A 20877-nucleotide genomic window follows, 5' to 3' on the forward strand; every position below is an offset into this window, starting at 1 on the left:
AGGCCACCCGACAACAGGTGACGTCACAGACTGAAATTTCATCTGTCAAGACGTTTTGACAGATGAAATATCAGCGTTTCACAGCTGTTTGAAGCTGTCAAACACTGACAGTCGTACTTCTAACCTGAGTCCTTCTCCACAGACTCAGTTAGAAATCTCTCCGGCACAGAAAGCTGCAGGCTGTCACTTTTGACAGTTCGCAGCCATTCTGCTTTCCGTGCCGGTGAGATGAGGGACTCCCCGAACCTAGAGGAAGGAAGGCTGTAAAGGTAAGAAAAGGTCATTTAAACTTCTTTAATCACTTTACACACACCAAACACACTTACCTTTGCACTCATGCACCCATCACTCACCTGAACACTGACATCGCGACCCCTCCAAGTCCTTCAGCCCGACGGCCCGCCTGCTCTAACTTGGCGTGGTTTGGAGCCGTCGGGAATCCCACACTTCAACCTTAAAATAGGGATTAGGCTAAAAACTGCCTGTTAACTACCTGTTAACAGGCAGTTAATTGGCACTAATCCCTTCCCGCCTCGGGTCAGCGGGTCCCAGTGCGGGGCGGGTACCCACCTCCTTTGAAACTGGCATGGAGGCGGGTTTGGGGTGCGGGATGGGGTCGGGACCCCTGATTTCAGGATTTTAACCCCCCACATGCCTCCAATCCCGACTCCACGGCCCAATGAAAATCCTGCTCTGTGTTTTCAAGGGGAGAGGATAGGCACTTGGAATAAAATTGCAGAGCTACGGGGATAGAGCGGGGGAATGGGACTGACTGAGTCCGTGCCTGCTCTCTCTAGAGCAATCCAATGTGCTGAATGGCCTCCTTCTGTGCCGTATGACTGATCTACATCCTCTTCCACCAGCCTGAGAGCTTTGGCTCCACACTGACTGGTGCTGAAGGGCCCTGGATGCTACTTTATCACAAGGTGAGCCGCACAACACCGGGGAAAATCGAACCACGTCTCTGAGTTGTCACGTACGGGCCTCTTCCCTGGTGCTGAGTTGGCAGATGGCCAATCTGGAGTCAATCAGTCGTCGTCTTGGCTCCATGAGAGTTGGAGGTTGACGAGCCCATGCTCCTGACAGCCAGTGCCTCTCCCTGTCCTGTTGGGCAAGAAGTCACTTTTAGAAGCCTTTTCTGGAATTTACTATTGACAATCTTGAGGTGATGAGCAGCAAACCGCCTGCCTCGCAGCGCCCTGTCTTAGGGTTTGCACAACCTCCTCCTACTGTGCAAATGGAGGGCCACGGCTCAAGAGATGGACACCTCTAGGGGTGAGCACTTGATGTCCCAAATTAGCTGCTGTCTGGAGTACCGCGTTCTTTTCTGGGCATCACTCCACAGGAAGTATAGAAACTATTTCCTCTGGTGGAGGAATCAAGAACAAGGGGACATAATCTTATAATTAGAACTAGACCGTTCAGGAGTGAAATCAGGAAGCACTTCATACCAAAGGTAATGGAAATCTGGAACTTGCTCCCCCAAAAAGCTGTGGATGTTGGGGGCCAACTGGAGCTTTCAGGTTTGAGATGGGTAGATTTGTGTTGGGTATCCAGGGATACGGAGCTGAGGAGGATCGATGGAGCTGAGTTGTCGATCAGCCATAATCTAATGGCTTAATGGCCTCTTCCTGTTCCTACATTACAACAATGACTACACTTCAAAAGTACTGTAATGCACTTTGGGACATGTGAAAGGTGCTATGTAAATGCGAGTTCCTTCTTTACCTAAGATATTTAATAATATGATGAGGCTGGGTGCCTTTCCCTCTGGGCAGAGGCGTGCTCTGGTTCCTGGGTGTCAGGATTAATGATTCCCATTTTAATGATTCCCATTGTGAGGAGGTCTCTTACGAACGTATTACTGTAATAAAGCGTCTTGGAGACTGGGGGCACCTCCTGCTGACAGCAGTGCTCCCTTTTAAGCTACGCGGCTGCGCAGCGCTCTGGGGGTCCTGCGCAGCCGGTTTGTCGGCTTTTAAATGCGCAGACCTTTGAATGGGCCACGCAGCTGGTTAAAGGGGCCGCGCGGCCAGGGAACATTGGCTGAGAGTATCGCTGTACTTACTGGGTTTCCCCTTCTGTTGCACAGACAGCAGTGGAGACGACGATGGAAACACTGCGGTGCGGAGAGAAAAGAGAAAGAATGTGTCGAACCCCATGATCCAGAAGGTGGGTGAGGCAGTGCACAGCCAAACTGTGGTTTAAAGCTGGAGAATCGTGGAATCATACAGCACAGAAGGGGAGCATTCGGGCCATCATGCTTGTGCCGACTATTTGACAGATCTATTGAATTAGTCCCACTCCCCCGCTCTTTCCCCATAGCCCTGCTGCTATTGAACCTGTATCCACCTGTACACCCTATCAGGCAGCGCGTTCCAAATCCCAACCACTCGTTGCGTAAATAAGTTTTTCCTCATGTCGCCTCTGGTTCTTTTGCCAATCACCTTAAATCTGGGCCCTCTGGTTATCGACCCTTCAGTCACTGAAACAGTTTCTCTTTATTTACTCCACCTAAACCCTTCATGATTTTATGTATTCAATATTTATCCAATTCTCTTTTGAAAGTTACTAATGAATCTGCTTCCACCACCCTATCAGACAGTGCATTCCAGATCATCGTAACTCGCTGCGTGTCACTGGAGTCTAGGTGAACTTTTGGCAGTTCTTGGGTCTGTGCTAATTGCAAGAAGAACACAAGCTATCTGCAGACTCCTGCTGAAATGTTTAGGTGCGGACAGCGTTGAAGTCACTGATTTAACCCCCCCCCCCGCCGAACCCGTGGTTGAATAGTCTGCTGGCACTCGCTGCCCAGGCTCAAACATGAGCGCCCGCCTCCTTGGCATTCGAGGGCCGGTGCCTGGCAAAGCTAACCAACCCAAGGAGTCGGTGCCTTCAGGAGAGGAGTAGGGATAATTTGGGTGTGGGGGGGTGTGGCTCGGTCATTGAGCTGTGATTGGCTGTGGTATTACTGAACAATCTGCTCGTCCTGTGGTTCTAAGGCCGAAGCTGTTTTTTTTTACTGACTCTGTTTATCTGATCGTTCCCAGACTGCAAAGCCGGCAGCGCCGAAGGAGCAGTACAGTGACAGCGACAGTGACGGACCCGAGAAAATCACTGTCTCCTACAAATCCACGCGATCAGCGGTAAGGATCAGTACCGAATCCTAGACATCACACACAGGAGGAGGCCATGGGGCCCATTGTGCCTACGCTCATCAGTCGCGCCCTGTGGCCCCGTGTATAACTCTGGGGTCTCGCAGTTCTGTAATTTGTCTTCAGAATCGCAGCTTGGAGCTATTGGTAAGGACATTACCCCCCTCGGCCCTGCCTTTCGGAGTAAGATGGTGTCCCTGAGCGGGGAGTGAGAAAACCCAACAGGATTCCTGCCCTGATCACTAACCAGAGAATAGTGCTGGGAAACGTTAGTCTGTGGCTGTTGGCTGGACATTCTTGTTTCCCTGCAGAGAAATATCTCGCTGTCCAGTGAATATTCCCCACCCCCTGCCAGTGAGAGGTACTTGGGGGGGCGACAGTGGCTCTCTCACCAGCGTCAGACACTGCCTTCAGGAGCAGGACAGTATGATTATGAAGACTGGGGGGGGGGGGGGGGGGGTTAATGTGAAACACAATACAGGAAACTCTCGATTTACCGGCACCTAAATAACCGGAAATCTCGGTTAACCGGCAAAATTCAGGAGTAGGTTCAGGTAAGTTTTACTTCATATTAGTGGCCGTTCCTGGATCTGTGGCCGTGTACGGGGCTCTCGTACCTTTTCCTATACCTCTCTGTAATCCGGACTTTTTGATAAACTCGCACCACGCCGGATAAACAAGAGTTTCCTGTACTCTGAAAAACAAATGCATGAGGTGGTTTGTCCAGTTGTGAAATGGCTCTGCTGGACGTGTAGTGTGCAGCTAATGTCCTATCTCTGCTTCCCAGAAACCTGTGGGCCCAGAAGACATGGGAGCAACAGCTGTGTATCAACTGGACACCGAAAAAGATAAAGACATGCAAGCTATCTTCGAGCGAAGCCAGAAAATCCAAGAGGTGAGAGGGAGGCGGTGCAGCATCGGGGGTATGGGGCAGACTCTCGATATGATTTGTAACCAGTCCTGTCTCACTGCACGATGCACAGACCTGTTGGGATTTGGGGGAAGATAGCTGGTTATTGTACCTTGTTCGCATTAAGGAGTGGGGACTTGTGTACAGGGGGGACTTGTGTACAGGGGGGACTTGTGTACAGGGGGGACTTGTGTACAGGGGGGACTTGTGTACAGGACACACTTGTGGAATAAAGGCCACGTTGTCATTTTTAGAGACCGGAAAGGCCTGTTGATGCTAACGAGCCTGCCCCTTTTACATTGTCACTTCAGTGTCCTTCCCCGGTAACTTATTCTACAACTCGATTCCTCTTTGGGTGAAATTTTCTCTGATTTATTTTGAATTTGTGTCTCCTGGTTATTGACCTTTCGTCACAAGGAACAATTTGCCTCAATCAATTTTGTCAGTTCCCTTCATAATCTTAAAACTTCAATTCGATCAAAGTCTCTGAGGGTCGGAGTCTTCTGGTTATACTGTCTGGTTACAGTAACGTTTATCTAAAAATCACCTTCCTGTTGATTGAAGTAAGTGGACAGAGCCCTGCTCCTGGGCCCATGGGATCCCCAGCAGGCGGGTGGGGGGTGAGCAGGGGGACAGAGGCACACACATTGGGACCAGGTGGGAGACCAAGATACTGATACACATACTGGGGCAGGGTGGGAGACACTATCTTGCACAATTGGGCAGAGGGAGACCGAGAAATGCTGGGGCAGGGAGAGAGGCAGTCACGCACACTGGGGCAGGGATAGAGGGGGTCTCACTGGGGAAGTGGGAGAGAGAACGAGAGACGGAGACGTGCGGGTAGAGAGAGATACAATCACATCCTGGGCCAGGGAAAGAGAACGAGACACACTGGGGAGAAATAGTTTGCACTGGGATTGAGAGGCGCACACACCAGGGGAGGAGAGAGAGAGAGAACACGGGGAGAGGAGCCAGACAGACGCTGGCACAGAGAGAACGAGCTAGCACACTGAGGCAGAGATGGTTAAACAGGGAGATGTTGATGAGAAATATAAGCAAATAGAGACAAATGAAAAATAACGTTAGTATGTCCAACCTTCAATCTATTCTCGCTCGCCTCTCCACTGTAAATTTGAATGGGATACAGTAAGTGAGGCTTTAGAGCCTGGGGTGTAGTTGAACTGCGTTCCGGCCATTGAGTAGTTTGGTGATGTCAGACAGCTGTGAGCCCCTCTCCCGTCATAGAGTTACCATAATATATGGTGTATAGACCGCACCTTGTACGGGATGTCTGCCTTTACTGGGTAAACAGAGAGGCAGTTTGTGCTTGTCTCCACGGCTGTCTCCTCAGTAGTTATGAGAGGGGCCGCCATGGGCTCTTCAATATCCTGTTTATATCTGACAGGAACTGAAAGGGAAAGACGACGAGAAAATCTATCGAGGTATAAACAACTACATCAAGTATGTCAAACCCAAGGACACATCCATGGCAAATGCAGCTTCGGGAATGGTGAGGTGAGTGGAACACTCGGCAGCTCCTCTCTCTGTCTTTCCAGGTAACTTCAAGCAGATATCCTGCTTGTAGCTGCCGGGGAGGCGGAGGCTGATTCGTTTGAAAGAAAGACAGACTTGCATTTATATCGCGCCTTTCATGACCTCAGGAAGTCCCAAAGTGCCTTACAGTCAATGATGTACTTTTGAAGTGTAGTCACTGTTTGCGCACAGCAAGGTCCCGCAAATAGCAATGATAATGACCAGATAATCTGTTTTAATGATGTTGGTTAAGGGATAAATATTGGCCAGGACCAATGTTCCCCTAAGTTGATTTTTGGATGCACGGGCCCTTTAAGGGGCTGCAGGGCCCATTCAAACATTGGAAAAGCCGGCCCAGGGCTGTGCGGGACTGGCTAACAGCTGCACGGCCACGCAGCCTATAGGGAACGTTGGCAAGGACCCGGGAGAATTCCCCAGCTCTTCGGAATAGTGCCATGGGATCTTTATTTGATTCACCTGGACTTGGCGAAACTGGGTCTGCAGGCAGGCAGTTGTGTTCATTATAGATCAAGGAGCCCAAATCGAGCTTATGTTTGACCCTCTGGTGGGCCCTTCGATTCTTCACCAAGTTTATAAGGAACTTTGCCCTGCCTCCGATAGTTTCAAAATCCAGTTATCTCCCCTGATCTGAAGGTTGCAGCTGTGGCCGGGGTGGGTCACCATAGACACGTGGAGCCCTCTGAAACCTCAGATTGGTCATTCGCCCCTTGTGACCCGAGACAGTGAATGTTGACAGTATTCATCCATGGGGAGCATCACCGCCAAACCCAATTTGCTTCACCCGCTCGGCTATTGCTCCCCCCTTCCCCTGCTCGCCTATCGCGCGCCCCCCCTCTCCCCCACCCCGCTCGCCTATCGCGCGCCCCCCTCTCCCCCACCCCGCTCGCCTATCGCACGCCCCCCTCTCCCCCACCCCGCTCGCCTATCGCGCGCCTCCCTCTCCCCCACCCCGCTCGCCTATCGCGCACAGCCTCCCTTTTCCCCCACCTCGCGCGCCCCCCTCTCCCCCGCCCCGCTCGCCTATCGCGCGCAGCCTCCCTTTCCCCCACCCCGCTCGCCTATCGCGTGCCCCCCTCTCCCCCCACCCCGCTCGCCCCTCGCGCGCCCCCCTCTCCCCCACCCCGCTCGCCTATCGCGCGCCCCCTCACCCCGCTCGCCTATCGCGCGCCTCCCTCTCCCCCACCCCGCTCGCCTATCGCGCGCCCCCTCACCCCGCTCGCCTATCGCGCGCCCCCCTCTCCCCCACCCCACTCGCCTATCGCGCGCCCCCTCTCCCCCACCCCGCTCGCCTATCGCGCGCCCCCCTCTCCCCCACCCCGCTCGCCTATCGCCCGCCCCCCTCTCGCCCACCCCGCTCGCCTATCGCGCGCCCCCCTCTCGCCCACCCCGCTCGCCTATCGCTATTGCGTGTGATTCCGCGGCTGGCGCGGTCAGCATGAACACTCTGCTTATTATGTGCCAGGAAAGGACCTATCCGAGCGCCCGAACACCTCCGAGCGACGGTGCGGTGGGACTACCAGCCTGACATCTGTAAAGATTACAAAGAGACCGGCTTCTGCGGGTTTGGAGGCAAGTTTATCCTTTCCTGTATTCCGCGGGGGCTTTTGTTGCAAACGCAAGTGTTCACAGCTCTTTCCCCCCCACCCCCCCAAAGATGTGGCTTTAATCCCCCAGCCTATGCTGGGTTAGCTGATTGTTACCGGGGCAGTCATTGGGTTGCTACAGTTGGGCTCAGTGCCAGGGAGAGAGAAATCTGCCATGGTCCTGGCTGCAAACGGCTTCTACGTAAACATTGGTTGACAATCGGGCTCAGCTGTGATGCCCTCATAGTCAAATAGCCTGCCAACACTCACTATCTGGAATCATGCTCTAAGATTGGACAGGGAATTGGGAGGGCAGGAGATATCCCTGACCTCCTACCCCTCAATGAGGATGACGGGGCGAAAACTGGAAAAGAAAGCCACATAAGATAAGTCTTTAAGGTGTACACTTTTCCTCCAGACTCTGTTTAATGGGATTTTCTTCTTTCTCACTCACAGACAGCTGTAAGTTCCTACACGACCGCTCAGACTACAAGCATGGCTGGCAGATAGAACGGGAGCTGGACGAAGGCCGCTACGGTCTAAATGGTGAGTGTTGTAACCACGGGCTCAGCAATGTCCCAGACTCCTCCAACGCGTGAACAGCGAGGTTCATCATAGGCGGGCGGGCCCCTTTAAGAGAAGATTGTGTCAAGCTACTGGCATCACCCAGCTGTATTAAAGTACAACATGACGTGAGGTTTGCAACATGTTCAGCCACTTACTTTGCCAATTTGTGATTAAGTTATGGGCTTAACACCTTGCACAATAATGGAGGGCTGTAATAAAACATTGTCTGCTGGGCAGCACTAAACCATATAGAGCAGCCGATTCCCAGTCTCTGCTGAGCTAAGTGATCTAAACAAGGGCAGCAGTTGTGGCGCTACACTTGGCCTCAATGCCCCTGTGTCGGGGTGGGGGAGGGGGTAGTATCCGCCAAGATTCCCACTCCTCATCGTAATCCACTGACTCCTGCAGGAAGGTGTACGTGAGGATGTCAGGTGAAGACAGGATCGCACTCAGCTGTGGTGCCCTCATTGGGTGAATTGCCTACCACTAATATATAGGTTTACATAATGCCTGGCCTGCCATGGAACCGTTTCCCAGCAAGAGAGTGTACCTCTGAGAGGATGGGAGTAAATGAGGGTAAGATAGTCTCTCATGGGCCTATTAGCAACAAAGAAGGTGTTAGATGCTTACAGGCACAGGGCAAGGCTAGAATACTCTGAGTACTTTGTATTGGTGTTTACATAGAAAAATAGGAGCAGGAGTAGGCCATTCGGCCCTTCGAGCCTGCTCCACCATTCAATATGGTCATGGCTGATCCTCTATCTCAGAACCATATTCCCGCTCTCTCCCCATACCCCTTGATGTCTTTTCTGTCTAGACATCTATCTATCTCCTCAAATATATTCAGTGACTTGGCCTCCACAGCCTTCTGTGGTAGAGAATTCCACAGGTTCACCGCCCTCTGAGTGAAGAAATTTCTCCTCATCTCAGTCCTAAATGTTCTACCCCGTATCCTGAGACTGTGACCCCTTGTTCTCGACCCCCCAGCCAGGGGAAACATCCTCCCTCCAGCCAGGGGAAACATCCTCCCTGCATCCAGTCTGTCTAGCCCTGTCAGAATTTTACACATTTCAATGAGATCCCCTCTCGTTCTTCTAAACTCTAGTGAATACAGGCCTAGGTGACCCAATCTCTCCTCATACGACAGTCCTGCCATCCCAGGAATCAGTCTGGTGAACCTTTACTAAGGAGGTGGATGCTGACAAAATATCAGTAGAAGTGGAAAAGGTAGAAGCAATGGAAGGGGTGAAAATTGATAGACAGGATGTACTAGAAAGGCTGGGTATGCTTAGAGTGGCTAAGTCGCCGAGTCCAGATGGCTTGCATCCCAGAATGCTAAGGGAATTGGGGGAGGAGATAGCAGAAGGGCTTGCCATAATTTTCCAATCTTCCCTAGATGCGGGGGAGGTGCCTGAGGATTGGAAAGTGGCAAATGTGACACCATTGTTCAAGAAAGGGTGTAAGGACAATCCTAGTAACTACAGGCCGGTCAGTTTAACATCAGTGGTGGGTAAAGTTTTAGAAACAATAATCAAGGAAAAAATTAACGGGCACTTGGAGAGGTTTAAGCTAATTAAGGAGAGCCAACACTGATTTGTAAAAGGCAGATCGTGTTTGACTAATCTAATTGAATTTCTTGATGAAGTAACGGAGGATCGATGAAGGGAATGCAATGGATGTTGTCTACATGGATTTTAGGAAAGCGTTTATTAACACCCAGGATTTTATCGCGGTCGTTGATCGTTATCCCAACCAAAACTAGCCAGCCTGTTGACTCATGAACATCAGTTTTTACCGATACTCTCCCTGCCCCCCCTCACCCACCCATGTATTCCTTTCTCAAATGGGAGGAGAAATACATTTCTCATTGGACCTGATTTTTGTTAAAAGTAACAGAGATGCGCCGTATGGTGAGACCAGCAGAGTGTGTCACACTGACCTCCCTGATGCAATGCACGGGCATCTCTGGGCCTGGCTTTTGACAGGAAAAGAAATGAAGGCCGTGCCATTTTTTCTGAAGGGATGTGGATCGTACTGAGACCCCCATGTAAGGGCTGCATTCCTCATACTGTGGGGAAAAGCTCAGTCTTTGGGCATGGAGCAAGGACAGCTTTGCACTGGCACAGTACCCACAGCACTAGTTCCCTGAATACTCAGGATATCAATCAAAGACTGACTCGGGTCACACACCAAGATATTACTAAAAACAAGATTGCAGCCTATGTCTACCAATGTTTTATTAGCCCACCATCATAGTGGCAAGTGAGTGACTGAAAGCACAATAGGTATAGGTTCCTATTTTTAAAAGTAATAAAATCGATCTAGGAGTTAAGTAAGAGTCCGAGAGTGGACCCCCTAAAAGTGGTGTCCTTGAACTGTGGAAATAATTGTGGGTTGTCACCCAACTTCACTTTTTTCACTGATATTCATGAATTTATCCAGGTTTTTGGGGGGGTCCAGTTCTTACCCACTGATTTTCTTCCTATTTTTAATGCTAAAAATAAACCTGAAAAACCGATGTTTTATTGCCAATAAAATTTGACTTCAGTGATCTTTACACATCATGCTTGAATCCTCTATTGTGCTGTTTGCTTTGTACGGCTGAAAGTAAGAGCTTGGATTTACACAGCGCCTTTCACGGCCTCGGGACGTCCCAAACTGCTTTTCCCAATACCGCCCAGTATTTTTGAAATGTAGTCACTGTTTGTTTCCGAGTCCTGTGGGCAGTCGGGGAACAGCCTAGTGTTGGCTATTAATTGTTAGAGTCGATCAAAATGAAATGTAACATGTTTGAGCAGCTGCCAGACTGATCTCTGGTGGTGTGCTTTGAATAACCAGCCTGTACCACCTTTGGGGAGATGTTCCGCTTCTAGATATGTTAGTACAGCTTTAAATATTCCTGGGGGATTCAGCGTTACAGGGATTGCACAGTAGGATGGCTTTCACCGCCGCCTGCCTTTTATTTGCAGATGACGAGAACTATGAAGTGAGCAGTGACGATGAAGCCCTCCCCTTTAAGTGTTTCATCTGCAGGGCCACCTTTACCAACCCAGTGATCACAAAGTAAGTGGGTTTGTCATAGAAAGGCCACAAGGTCTTTGCATTATTTATCCAGAAAATTGGTTACTGTTATAGAAAGAATCACTTGCACTTCTGTAATGCCTTTCGTAACCTCAGGATGTCCCAAAGCGCTTTTCAGCCATTGAAGTACTTTTTGAAGTGTAGTCACTGTTGTAGGAAACACGGCAGCCAATTTGCGAACAGCATGATAATGACCAGATAATCTGTTTTAGTGATGTTGATTGAGGGATAAAGGCCAGGACACCGGGAAGAACGCTTCTGCTCTTCTTTGAAGTAGTGCAGTGGGATCCTTTGCATCCACCTTGGAGAGCAGATGGGGCCTCGATTTAACGTCTCATCCGAAAGACAGCACCTCTGACCGTGCAGCACTCCCTCAGTACTGCACTGGAGTGTCGGCCTAGATTATTGTGCTCAAGTCTCTGGAGTGGGACTTGAATCCACAACCTTCTGACTCAGGCTAGAGTGCTGCCAACTGAGCCATGGCTCACACTCAATTAATGTTTTATTTAATAAGCTGCCTGTTCTTCATGGGACGTCCATGTTATTTAACGAGCTGCCTGTTCTTTCTCAGGTGTAAGCACTATTTTTGTGAAAGTTGTGCTCTGCAGCATTACCATAAATCCAAACGCTGTTACGTGTGTAACGAGCAGACCAATGGCGTCTTCAACCCAGCCAAAGGTACGTGTGCATGCCCTTTACCGCTGGCAGCGCGGCTGTGTGAAGGTAGCGTTTGATGCAGACACTCCACATTCATACTTTGGAGTGAGCTTTCTCTTCAATCTTCCCATCCTCCTCTTGGCATCATTCCCCACGGTTGGTCTCTGAGCGCACACTGAGTCTCAAGATGTGGGCGGCGCTGGCAGGGCCGGCATCTATTGCCCATCGAGAAAGTGGTAGTGGGCATTCTCCTTTTGCAGCGGTTCAATACAACTGATTAGCTTGCTAGGCCACTTCAGAGGGTAGTTCAGAGTCAACCTCATTGGTGTGGGACTGGAGTAAAGGGAAGGTCATGCCAGGTGAGCCCAGCCCCGTGATATGCTCCTCTTGCTCTATGTGGGAATTCAGGGACCCCGGTGCCCCTGATGACCACGTGTGCCAGAGATGCATCCATCTGCAGCTACTAGCAGACCGCATTGAGGCGCTGGAGCTGCGGGTGGATGGGTTGTTGAGCATTCACGATGCTGAGAGGTTCGTGGATAGCACGTTTAGTGAGTTGGTCACACCGCAGGGAAGGGCTGCACAGGAAGACAGGAAATGGGTGACCACCAGGCGGAGCAATAGAAGCAGGCAGGTAGTGCAGGAGACCCCTGTGACCATTCCCCTCAAACAAGTATACCACTTTGGATACTGTTGAGGGGGATGACTCACCAGGGGAAGGCAGCAGCAGCCAACTTCCTGGCACTGGGGGTGCTCCTGCTGCCCAGGAAGGGGGGAAAAAGAGTGGGAGAGCAATAGTGGTAGGGGATTCTATAGTAAGGGGAACAGATAGGCGTTTCTGTGGCCGCAGACGTGAATCCAGGATGGTTTGTTGCCTCCCTGGTGCCAGGGTCAAGGATGTCACTGAGCGGCTGCAGGGCATTCTGGAGGGGGAGGGTGAACAGCCAGAGGTCGTGGTCCACATTGGTACCAACGACATAGGTAAAAAGAGGGATGAGGTCCTGCAGCAAGAATTTAGGGAGCTAGGTGAAGGATTAAAGAGCAGGACCTCAAAGGTTGTAATCTCTGGATTACTCCCGGTGCCACGTGCTAGTAAGTATAGGAATAGGAAGATAGAACAGATGAATGCGTGGCTAAAGGGATGGTGCAGGGGGGAGGGCTTTAGTTTCCTGGATCACTGGGTCTGCTTCTGGGAAAGATGGGACTTGTACAAGTCGGACGGTTTACACCTGAACCAGAGGGGCACCAATATCCTTGCGGGGAGGTTTGCTAGCACTGCTGGGGAGGGTTTAAACTAACTTGGCAGGGGGTTGGGGTACAGAGTGGAGCTATAGTAGGGGGTGATTTACAGCCAAATACAGAGGGAAAAACAAGTCAGCTGGGAAGGCAGAGCAAATATGTGAAGGCAAAAGAGAATATGGCAGGGCTGGAAGGCATTTATTTTAATGCAAGGAGTCTTGCAAATAAGGTGGACGAACTGAAGTTGTTGTTGAACACATGGGAGTACGATATTGTTGCTATCACGGAGACATGGTTGAGGGAGGGTCAGGACTGGCAGCTCAATATTCCGGGGTATAGAATCTTCAGGCGAGACAGAGGGGGGTGTAAAAGGGGAGGGGGTGTTGCAATATTAATTAAGGAGTCAATTACTGCTGTAAGGAGGGATGATATATTAGCGGGTTCCTCTAATGAGGCCATATGGGTAGAACTTAAAAACAAAAAGGGGGCAAGCACTTTGCTGGGAGTGTACTATAGGCCCCCAAACAGTCAGGGGGAGATAGAGGAACAGATATGTAGGCAAATCTCAGAAAAGTGCGAAAATAATAGGGTAATAATAGTGGGGGATTTCAACTTCCCCAATATAAATTGGGACAGTCAGAGTGTGAAAGGCTTAGAGGGTGCAGAATTCTTAAAGTGCATCCAGGAGAGCTTTTTCAGCCAACATGTAGAAAGTCCTACAAGAGAGGGGGCGGTACTGGACCTAATTCTGGGGAATGTAGCCGGGCAAGTGGTGGAAGTGTCAGTAGGAGAGCATTTTGGCGACAGTGACCATAATTCGGTGAGATTTAAGGTGGTCATGGAAAAGGACAAAGACGGCCCGGAAATAAGGGTTCTAAATTGAGGGAAGGCCGATTTTAATATGATAAGGCAGGATCTGGCCAAAGTGGACTGGGAGCAGCTGCTTATAGGAAAATCCACATCAAAACAGTGGGAGACTTTCAGAAGGGAAATAGAGAGAGTACAACGCCAACATGTTCCTGTAAAGGTCAAGGGTGGGACCAACAAGCAAAGGGAACCTTGGATGACGGATATCCAAAAATGCATTAGAAATAAAAGGGGGGCTTTTGGCAGTTACTAAAGACGGAAGAAGCCCTAGAGGAGTATAAAAAGTGCAGGGGCATACTTAAAAAAGAAATTAGGAGGGCGAGGAGGGGCCATGAAATAACACTGGCGAACAAAATAAAGGAAAATCCTAAGATGTTTTATAAGTATATTAAGGGCAAGAGGATAACCAGGGAAAGGGTAGGGCCCATTAGGGACCAAAGTGGCAATCTGTGTGTAGAGCCAGAGGATGTAGGTGGGGTTTTAAATGAATTTTTTGCATCTGTGTTCACTATGGAGAAAGACGATGCAGACATAGAAATCGGGCAAGGGGACTGTGACATACTTGAACATATTAGCATCGAGAGGGAGGAGGTGCTAGCGGTTTTAGCAGGCCAAAAAGTGGATAAATCCCCAGGCCCGGACGAGATGTATCCCAGGCTGCTGTGGGAGGCAAAGGAGGAGATTGCAGGGGCTCTGACACAAATTTTCAGAACCTCTCTGGCCACAGGGGATGTACCAGAGGACTGGAGAACAGCTAATGTAGTACCATTATTCAAGAAGGGTAGCAGGGATAAACCAGGGAATTACAGGCCAGTGAGTCTAACATTTGTGGTGGGGAAATTATTGGAAAAAATTCTGAGGGACAAAATTAATCTCCACTTGGAGAGGCAAGGATTAATCGGGGATAGTCAGCATGGCTTTGTCAAGGGTAAATCATGTCTGACAAATCTGATTGAATTTTTCGAGGGGGTGACTATGGGGGTGGATGAGGGAAATGCTGTGGATGTGGTTTACATGGACTTCAGTAAAGCTTTTGACAAAGTCCCGCATAGGAGACTGGTCAAGAAGGTAAGAGCCCATGGGATCCAGGGTGCCTTGGCGCGTTGGATCCTAAACTGGCTGAGTGGCAGGAGGCAGAGGGTGATGGTCGAAGGTTGCTTTTGTGACTGGAAGCCTGTGTCCAGTGGGGTACCTCAGGGATCGGTGCTGGGTCCCTTGTTGTTTGTGATCTACATAAATGATTTGGATGAGAATGTAAAAGGTATGATCAGTAAGTTCGCAGATGACACGAAAATTGGTGGGGTGGTAAATTGCGAGGAGGAAAGCCTCAGGCTACAGGACGATATAAACGGGTTGGTCAGATGGGCGGAAAAGTGGCAAATGGAATTTAACCCTGAAAAGTGCGAGGTGATGCATTTTGGACGGACAAATAAGGCAAGGGAATACACAATGAGTGGTAGGACCCTAGGAAGTACAGAGGGTCAGAGGGACCTTGGTGTACATGTACATAGATCCCTGAAGGCAGCGGAGCAGGTAGATAAGGTGGTTAAGAAGGCATATGGGATACTTGCCTTCATTAGCCGAGGCATAGAATATAAGAGCAGGGAGGTTATGATGGAGCTGTACAAAACGCTGGTGAGGCCACAGCTGGAGTACTGTGTGCAGTTCTGGTCGCCTCACTATAGGAAGGATGTGATAGCTTTGGAGAGGGTGCAGAGAAGATTCACCAGGTTGTTACCTGGGATGGAGCGCCTCAGCTATGAAGAGAGGCTGGGGTTGTTTTCCTTGGAGCAGAGAAGGCTGAGGGGGGACCTGATTGAGGTGTACAAAATGATGAGGGGCATAGATAGGGTAGATAAAGAGGAACTTTTCCCCTTAGTGGGGGGGTCAATAACAAGGGGGCATAGATTCAGGGTAAGGGGCAGGAGATTTAGAGGGGATTTGAGGAGGAACTTCTTCACCCAGAGGGTGGTTGGAATGTGGAATTCAATGCCTGAAAGGGTGGTAGAGGCAGGAACCCTCACAACATTCAAGAAGCATTTGGATGAGCACTTGAAATGCCATTGCATACAAGGCTATGGACCAAATGCTGGAAAATGGGATTAGACTGGACAGGGATGGATGGGCGGCGCAGACACGATGGGCCGAAGGGCCTCTTTCTGTGCTGTAAAACTCTATGACTCTATGGAGTCACATATAGGCCCAGACCGGGTAAGGAAGGCAGCTTTCCTTCCCTAAAGGACATTAGTGAACGAGTTGTGTTTTTGCAACAACTTCGATCACATTTACTGATACCAGCTTTTTATTCCCAGATTTCAAAAAACTGAATCCAAATTCTCACTGCCCTAGTGGGATTTGGACTTGTGTTCTCTGGATTATCAGTCCAAGCCTCTAGAGTTACGAGTCCAGTAACGTAACTCTACCCTACGCTACCTCCTGTGGTCAGTGGGACCGGGAGCGGAATCCCAGTAATAATGAGCAGGGGCTGGACAGAAAGTTCACACAAAGCTCCACACTGCAGGTTGCCTGATCCTGGCTGAGGGTCGGATAATACTGCAGCTCAGGCTCTCTACAGTGGCTGCAGAAAGCTACAAAACAGGCACCTGTTTGTTCCCCCCAACACACAATTTAACGGCATGACTGTTGAGGGAAATTTTGAGAGGCTTTTTAACCTACCTGCTTCGATTGATAGAATATACGGCACAGAAACAGGCCATTCGACCCAACCAGTCCATGCCGGCGTTTATGCTCCACATGAGCCTCCTCCCATCTTTCATCACCTAACTCTAACAGCATAACCCTCTATTCCCTTTTCCCTCAGATGCTTGTCTAGCCTCCCCTTAAATGCGTTTATACTTTTCACGTCAACCACTCCCTGTGGTAGCGAGTTCCACATTCTCACCACTCTTTGGGATTAGTACTGGAAACAGAACGGAAGCTTGGAAAAAGTGTCACAGAATTATTATGAAGAATATGTGGAATCCATTTTTGATTCATGGGGCACTGGCACCAGTACCGGAGAAAGAGGGAGCTGTTCTGTTGGGACGTGCTCCACTTAAACCGGGCTGGGACCAGTGTCCTGGCGAATCGAATAACTAGGGCGGTAGATAGGGCTTTAAACTGATGAAATGGGGGTGGGAGGATTCAGGAAAGGGTAAATTCAAAAGCAGTAAGAAAAATGTTAAAGCTGTAGAGCAGAGTAACGATTTAGGTAAAAATAAGCCGAGTGGATCAGGAAGGGACAGAGAGAGTAACAAAGGCAATAGGGCATCAGTGACGAAGGTGACATCAGGGAAAAACAAAAAAGTTTAAGCTAAAGGCACTATATCTGAATACGCGAAACATTCGCAACAAAATAGATGAATTAATAACAGAGAGAAATAAATGGGGTTTGATCTAATACCCATTATGGAGACGTGGTTGCAGAGTGACCAAGGTTGGGAACTAAATATTCCAGGATACTTGACTTTTAGAAGAGATAGGCAAAATGGAAAAGGAGGGGGTGTAGTCCTGATGAAGGATGGGATAAAGACAGTAGAGAGAGAGGCTCTGAAAATCAAGATGTAGAATCAGTTTGGGTGGAGCTAAGAAATAACAAGGGACAGAAACCATTGGTAGGAGTAGTTTATAGGCCCCCTAACAGTAGTTGTAGTGTTAGGCTGAGTATAAATCCAGAAATTAGAGGGCCACGTAACAAGGGTAAACAGTAATCATTGGGGGACTTTAATCTACATATAGATTGGGCAAACCAAATTTACAGTAATAGTGTGGAGGATGAGTTCATGGCATGCATTCAAGATTGTTTTGTAGATCAGTATGTCGAGGAACCAACTATGGAACAGCCTATTTTAGAATTAGTATTGAACAATGAGACAGGGTTGATTAATAACCTTGTGGTAAAGGAGCTTCTGGGGAAGAGTGATCATAATATGATAGAATTTCATATTGAGTTTGAGAGTGATTTAGTTAAGTCGGAAACTAGAGTCTTCAATCTGAACAAAGCAAACTATGTAGGTATGAGGGGTGAGCTGGCTAAGATAGATTGGGAAACTAAATTAAAAGATATGACAGTAGATAAACAATGATAAAAATGTAAAGAATTAATTCATAATTCGCAACAAATATACATTCCCTTAACAAATAAAAATCCCACGAGAAAAGTGGTCCAACTGTGGCTATCGAGAAGTTAAAAATTGTATTAGGTTAAAGGATGATTTTTGAGGTTTTAGCTAGTGGATAAGGGGGAACCAGTGAATGTAGTATATTTCGATTTTTAGAAAGCGTTCGATAAAGTACCACACAAGTGGTTATTTCACAAAATTAGGGCTCATTGGATTGGGGGATATATTAGCACGGATGGAGGACAAAACAGAGAGTAGGAATAAACGGGTAATTTTCAAGTTGGCAGGCTGTAACTAGTGGGGTACCGCAAGGATCCATGCTTGGGCCTCAGCTATTTACAATCTATATCAATGACTTAGATGAGGGGACAGAGTGTAATGTATCCAAGTTTGCTGAAGATACAAAGTAAGATGGAAAAAGTAAGCTGTGAGGAGGATGCAAGGAGGCTGCAAAGGGATTTAGACAGGTTAAGTGATTGAGCAAGTATGTGGCAGATGGAATATAATGTGAAGAAGTGTAAAGTTATCTACTTCGGTAGGAAAAATAGAAAAGCAGAATATTTTTTTAAAATAGTGAGAGACTGGGAAATGTTGATATTCAGAGGAACCTGGGTGTCCTTGTACACAAATCACTAAGTTAACATCCAGGTACAGCAAGCAATTAGGAAAGCCAAATATTATGTTAGCCTTTATTACAAAGGAATTAGAGTATAAGAGTCTTACTTCAATTATATAGGGCCTTGGTGAGACCACACCTGGAGTAGTGTGTACAGTTTTGCTCTCCTTACCTAAGGAAGGATATACTTGCCATAGAAGGAAGCGCCAGGTAGGTTCACCAGACTGATTCCTGGGATGAGGGGACTGTCCTATGAGAAGAGATTGAGTAGACTAGACCTATATTCCCTAGAGTTTAGAAGAATGAGCGGTGATCTCATTGAAACGTATAAAATTCATAAGGGGTTTGACAGGGTAGATGCTAGGAGGATGTTTCCCCTGGCTGGGGAGTCCAGAACTGGGAGTCACAGTCTTAGAATAAGGGGTCAGCCATTTATGACTGAGAGGAGGAGAAATTTCATCACTCAAAGGGTTGTGAATCTTTGGAATTTTCTACCCCGGAGAGTCGTGGATGCTCAGTGATTGAGTGTATTCAAGACGGAGATTGATGGATGTTTGGATACTCGGGTACCGAGGGATATGGGAATAGTGCGAGAAGGTGGAGTTGAGGTAGAAGATCAGCCATAATCTGATGGAATGGCAGAGCAGACTTGAAGGGCCAAATGGCCTACTCCTCCTATTTCTGATCTTATTACCACCTTAAACATTCACTCCCTCCACCACCGGCGCACCGTGTCTGCAGTGTGTACCATCTACAAGACGCAGTAACTCACCAAGTCGTCTTCGGCAGCACCTCATAAACCCGCGACCTCTGCCGCCTAGAAGGACAAGGGCAGCATGGGAACACCACCACCTCCAAGTTCCCCTCCAAGTCACACACCATCCCGACTTGGAAATATATCGGCAATCCTTCATTGTCGCTGGGTCAAACTCCTGGAACTCCCTCCCTAACAGCACTGTGGGAGTACCTTCACCACACGGACTGCAGCGGTTCAAGAAGGCAGCTCACCACCACCTTCTCGAGGGCAATTGGGGATGGGTAATAAATGCTGGCCTTGCCAGTGATGCTCACACATCCCATGAAAGAACAAAAAAATAGGTGCTGCTGTAACCAGCTCAAGCTAAGAGAGAGTTCGATAACGCCAAGAAAAATGTAAAGGGTATGGGGAAAGAGCATGGAAGTGGAATTAGAATAGTTAGTTCCAGTGTGGAGCCTGCGCCATCCAAGAGGCTGAAGTTGAACAGTTTGGTCGAGTATCTGGATTCATTGTCAAGTTTGTTGGTTTGTGAAACTTTTGCCATCAGCTCCTTGTGGCTCAGTGTCTGTACTGAGCTACGGAACCCAGGAAGGTGCCAGGCTCCACCCTGGTCTGGTGTGTTAAGTATTATTACCAGGGTGAAGACAGAGTGCTACAATTAGCCTCTGCATCCCTGGTCTTGGGGAGGCAGATCCTCCATTTCCTGGGGCGAGGTCCAGGGGTGTCCTCTGGTGCTTTACCCACTTGCCCATCCTTCATGCAATGGCCCAGGCCATGAGCTGTTTGACCACAGCCAAACCTGATCCGATCCTCACCTGACACCCACGCTCCCCAGCAAGTGTCACCGGGTAACGGCCAGAGTGGGAACCCGAGCTATATTTTATTATCGTCACCCTAGCCCATGGGCACTGAGTCTGCTTCTATTCTGCTTATCTATTTCAGAACTCATGGCAAAAATGGCAAAACACAAAGCCGAGCATCCATCAGACCATTCCGACTCTGCAGATGAAGTGGAGCAAACCGAATAACTCTTCCCCATCCCCTCTGTGCAGAATTTGTACCAAGCTTCAACTTAGTTTAGCAAAATAAACACATTTGTTTTAGACGTTTTTTTTGTGTGCTTATCAACAGTCAGATATTCTTTAAATACTGCAATGAATGCATATCGACCTTGAGTAACGTTACAAACCAAACGGTTAATTAATGCCACTAGAGAGACAAGCCTGGAGCTTTCAGAAATGAGAATTCTAGGCAGAGTTTTCGCTTATAGATTTATTAGCGGGAATGATTGGAAGGCTGCGGAAGACCTCGCATTACAGTTGCTGAGCTCCGCCGCAGGGTGATCAGCCTCCGCATCTTCCTTAATGTCCCTTACAATTTTTATCCTACAGCTAAAAAGGCCACTATGTCAGACCTCCATAACAATCACTATTGGTTTACACTAACTTCCACCAGCTCAGCATTCCACAGAGCGGGTCTCAACAGAAGCTGTCCTTGCATGTACAGAAAATGATAAACGTATAGTCGCCAAACAGATAGATGTAACTATTGGAAGGTCCGAACTACACAAAGCTCTCTTATAAGATGACAGTCAATGCATTTAGAATTTAAACAGCAGCTAGACCAGGAACTAGAAGTTAAGCAAACCATCTTTGCTAAGAGAGAGGCAGATCTTAAGCAACCGCTAACTTAGCTACAATTAAGCCAGAAGGAACAGGAGTTCAGACGACAGCACAAAAGGAATTGGAAGTATTATACTTGGAAACTTTC

The 20877-nt window shown here is 48.6% G+C and overlaps 1 protein-coding gene across 1 annotated transcript; it reads left to right on the plus strand.

The window, feature by feature from the left end:
* Positions 1 to 2058: 2058 nt before the first annotated feature.
* On the plus strand, positions 2059 to 20210 carry rnf113a (ring finger protein 113A). Its single transcript, XM_085966658.1, has 9 exons — positions 2059 to 2172; positions 3051 to 3146; positions 3943 to 4050; positions 5471 to 5580; positions 7082 to 7192; positions 7663 to 7748; positions 10739 to 10832; positions 11422 to 11528; positions 20050 to 20210. The coding sequence occupies exons 1-9, from the start codon at positions 2161 to 2163 to the stop codon at positions 20133 to 20135; spliced, it is 810 nt and encodes a 269-aa protein (XP_085822784.1). The 5' UTR covers positions 2059 to 2160; the 3' UTR covers positions 20136 to 20210.
* Positions 20211 to 20877: the final 667 nt, after the last annotated feature.

Source organism: Somniosus microcephalus, chromosome 24 (genome assembly GCF_052327205.1).
Source record: "Somniosus microcephalus isolate GS21.2 chromosome 24, FLI_Smic_1.0, whole genome shotgun sequence".
NCBI classification, from domain to species: Eukaryota; Metazoa; Chordata; class Chondrichthyes; order Squaliformes; family Somniosidae; genus Somniosus; species Somniosus microcephalus.

Bases quoted from the DNA above. Each gene is read 5' to 3' on its own strand.
- rnf113a (XM_085966658.1), top strand. The intron at 7,193-7,662 runs GTTTATCCTTTC...ACTCACAGACAG, and splicing joins TTCTGCGGGTTTGGAGGCAA to CTGTAAGTTCCTACACGACC. The intron at 7,749-10,738 runs GTGAGTGTTGTA...TTTTATTTGCAG, and splicing joins AGGCCGCTACGGTCTAAATG to ATGACGAGAACTATGAAGTG.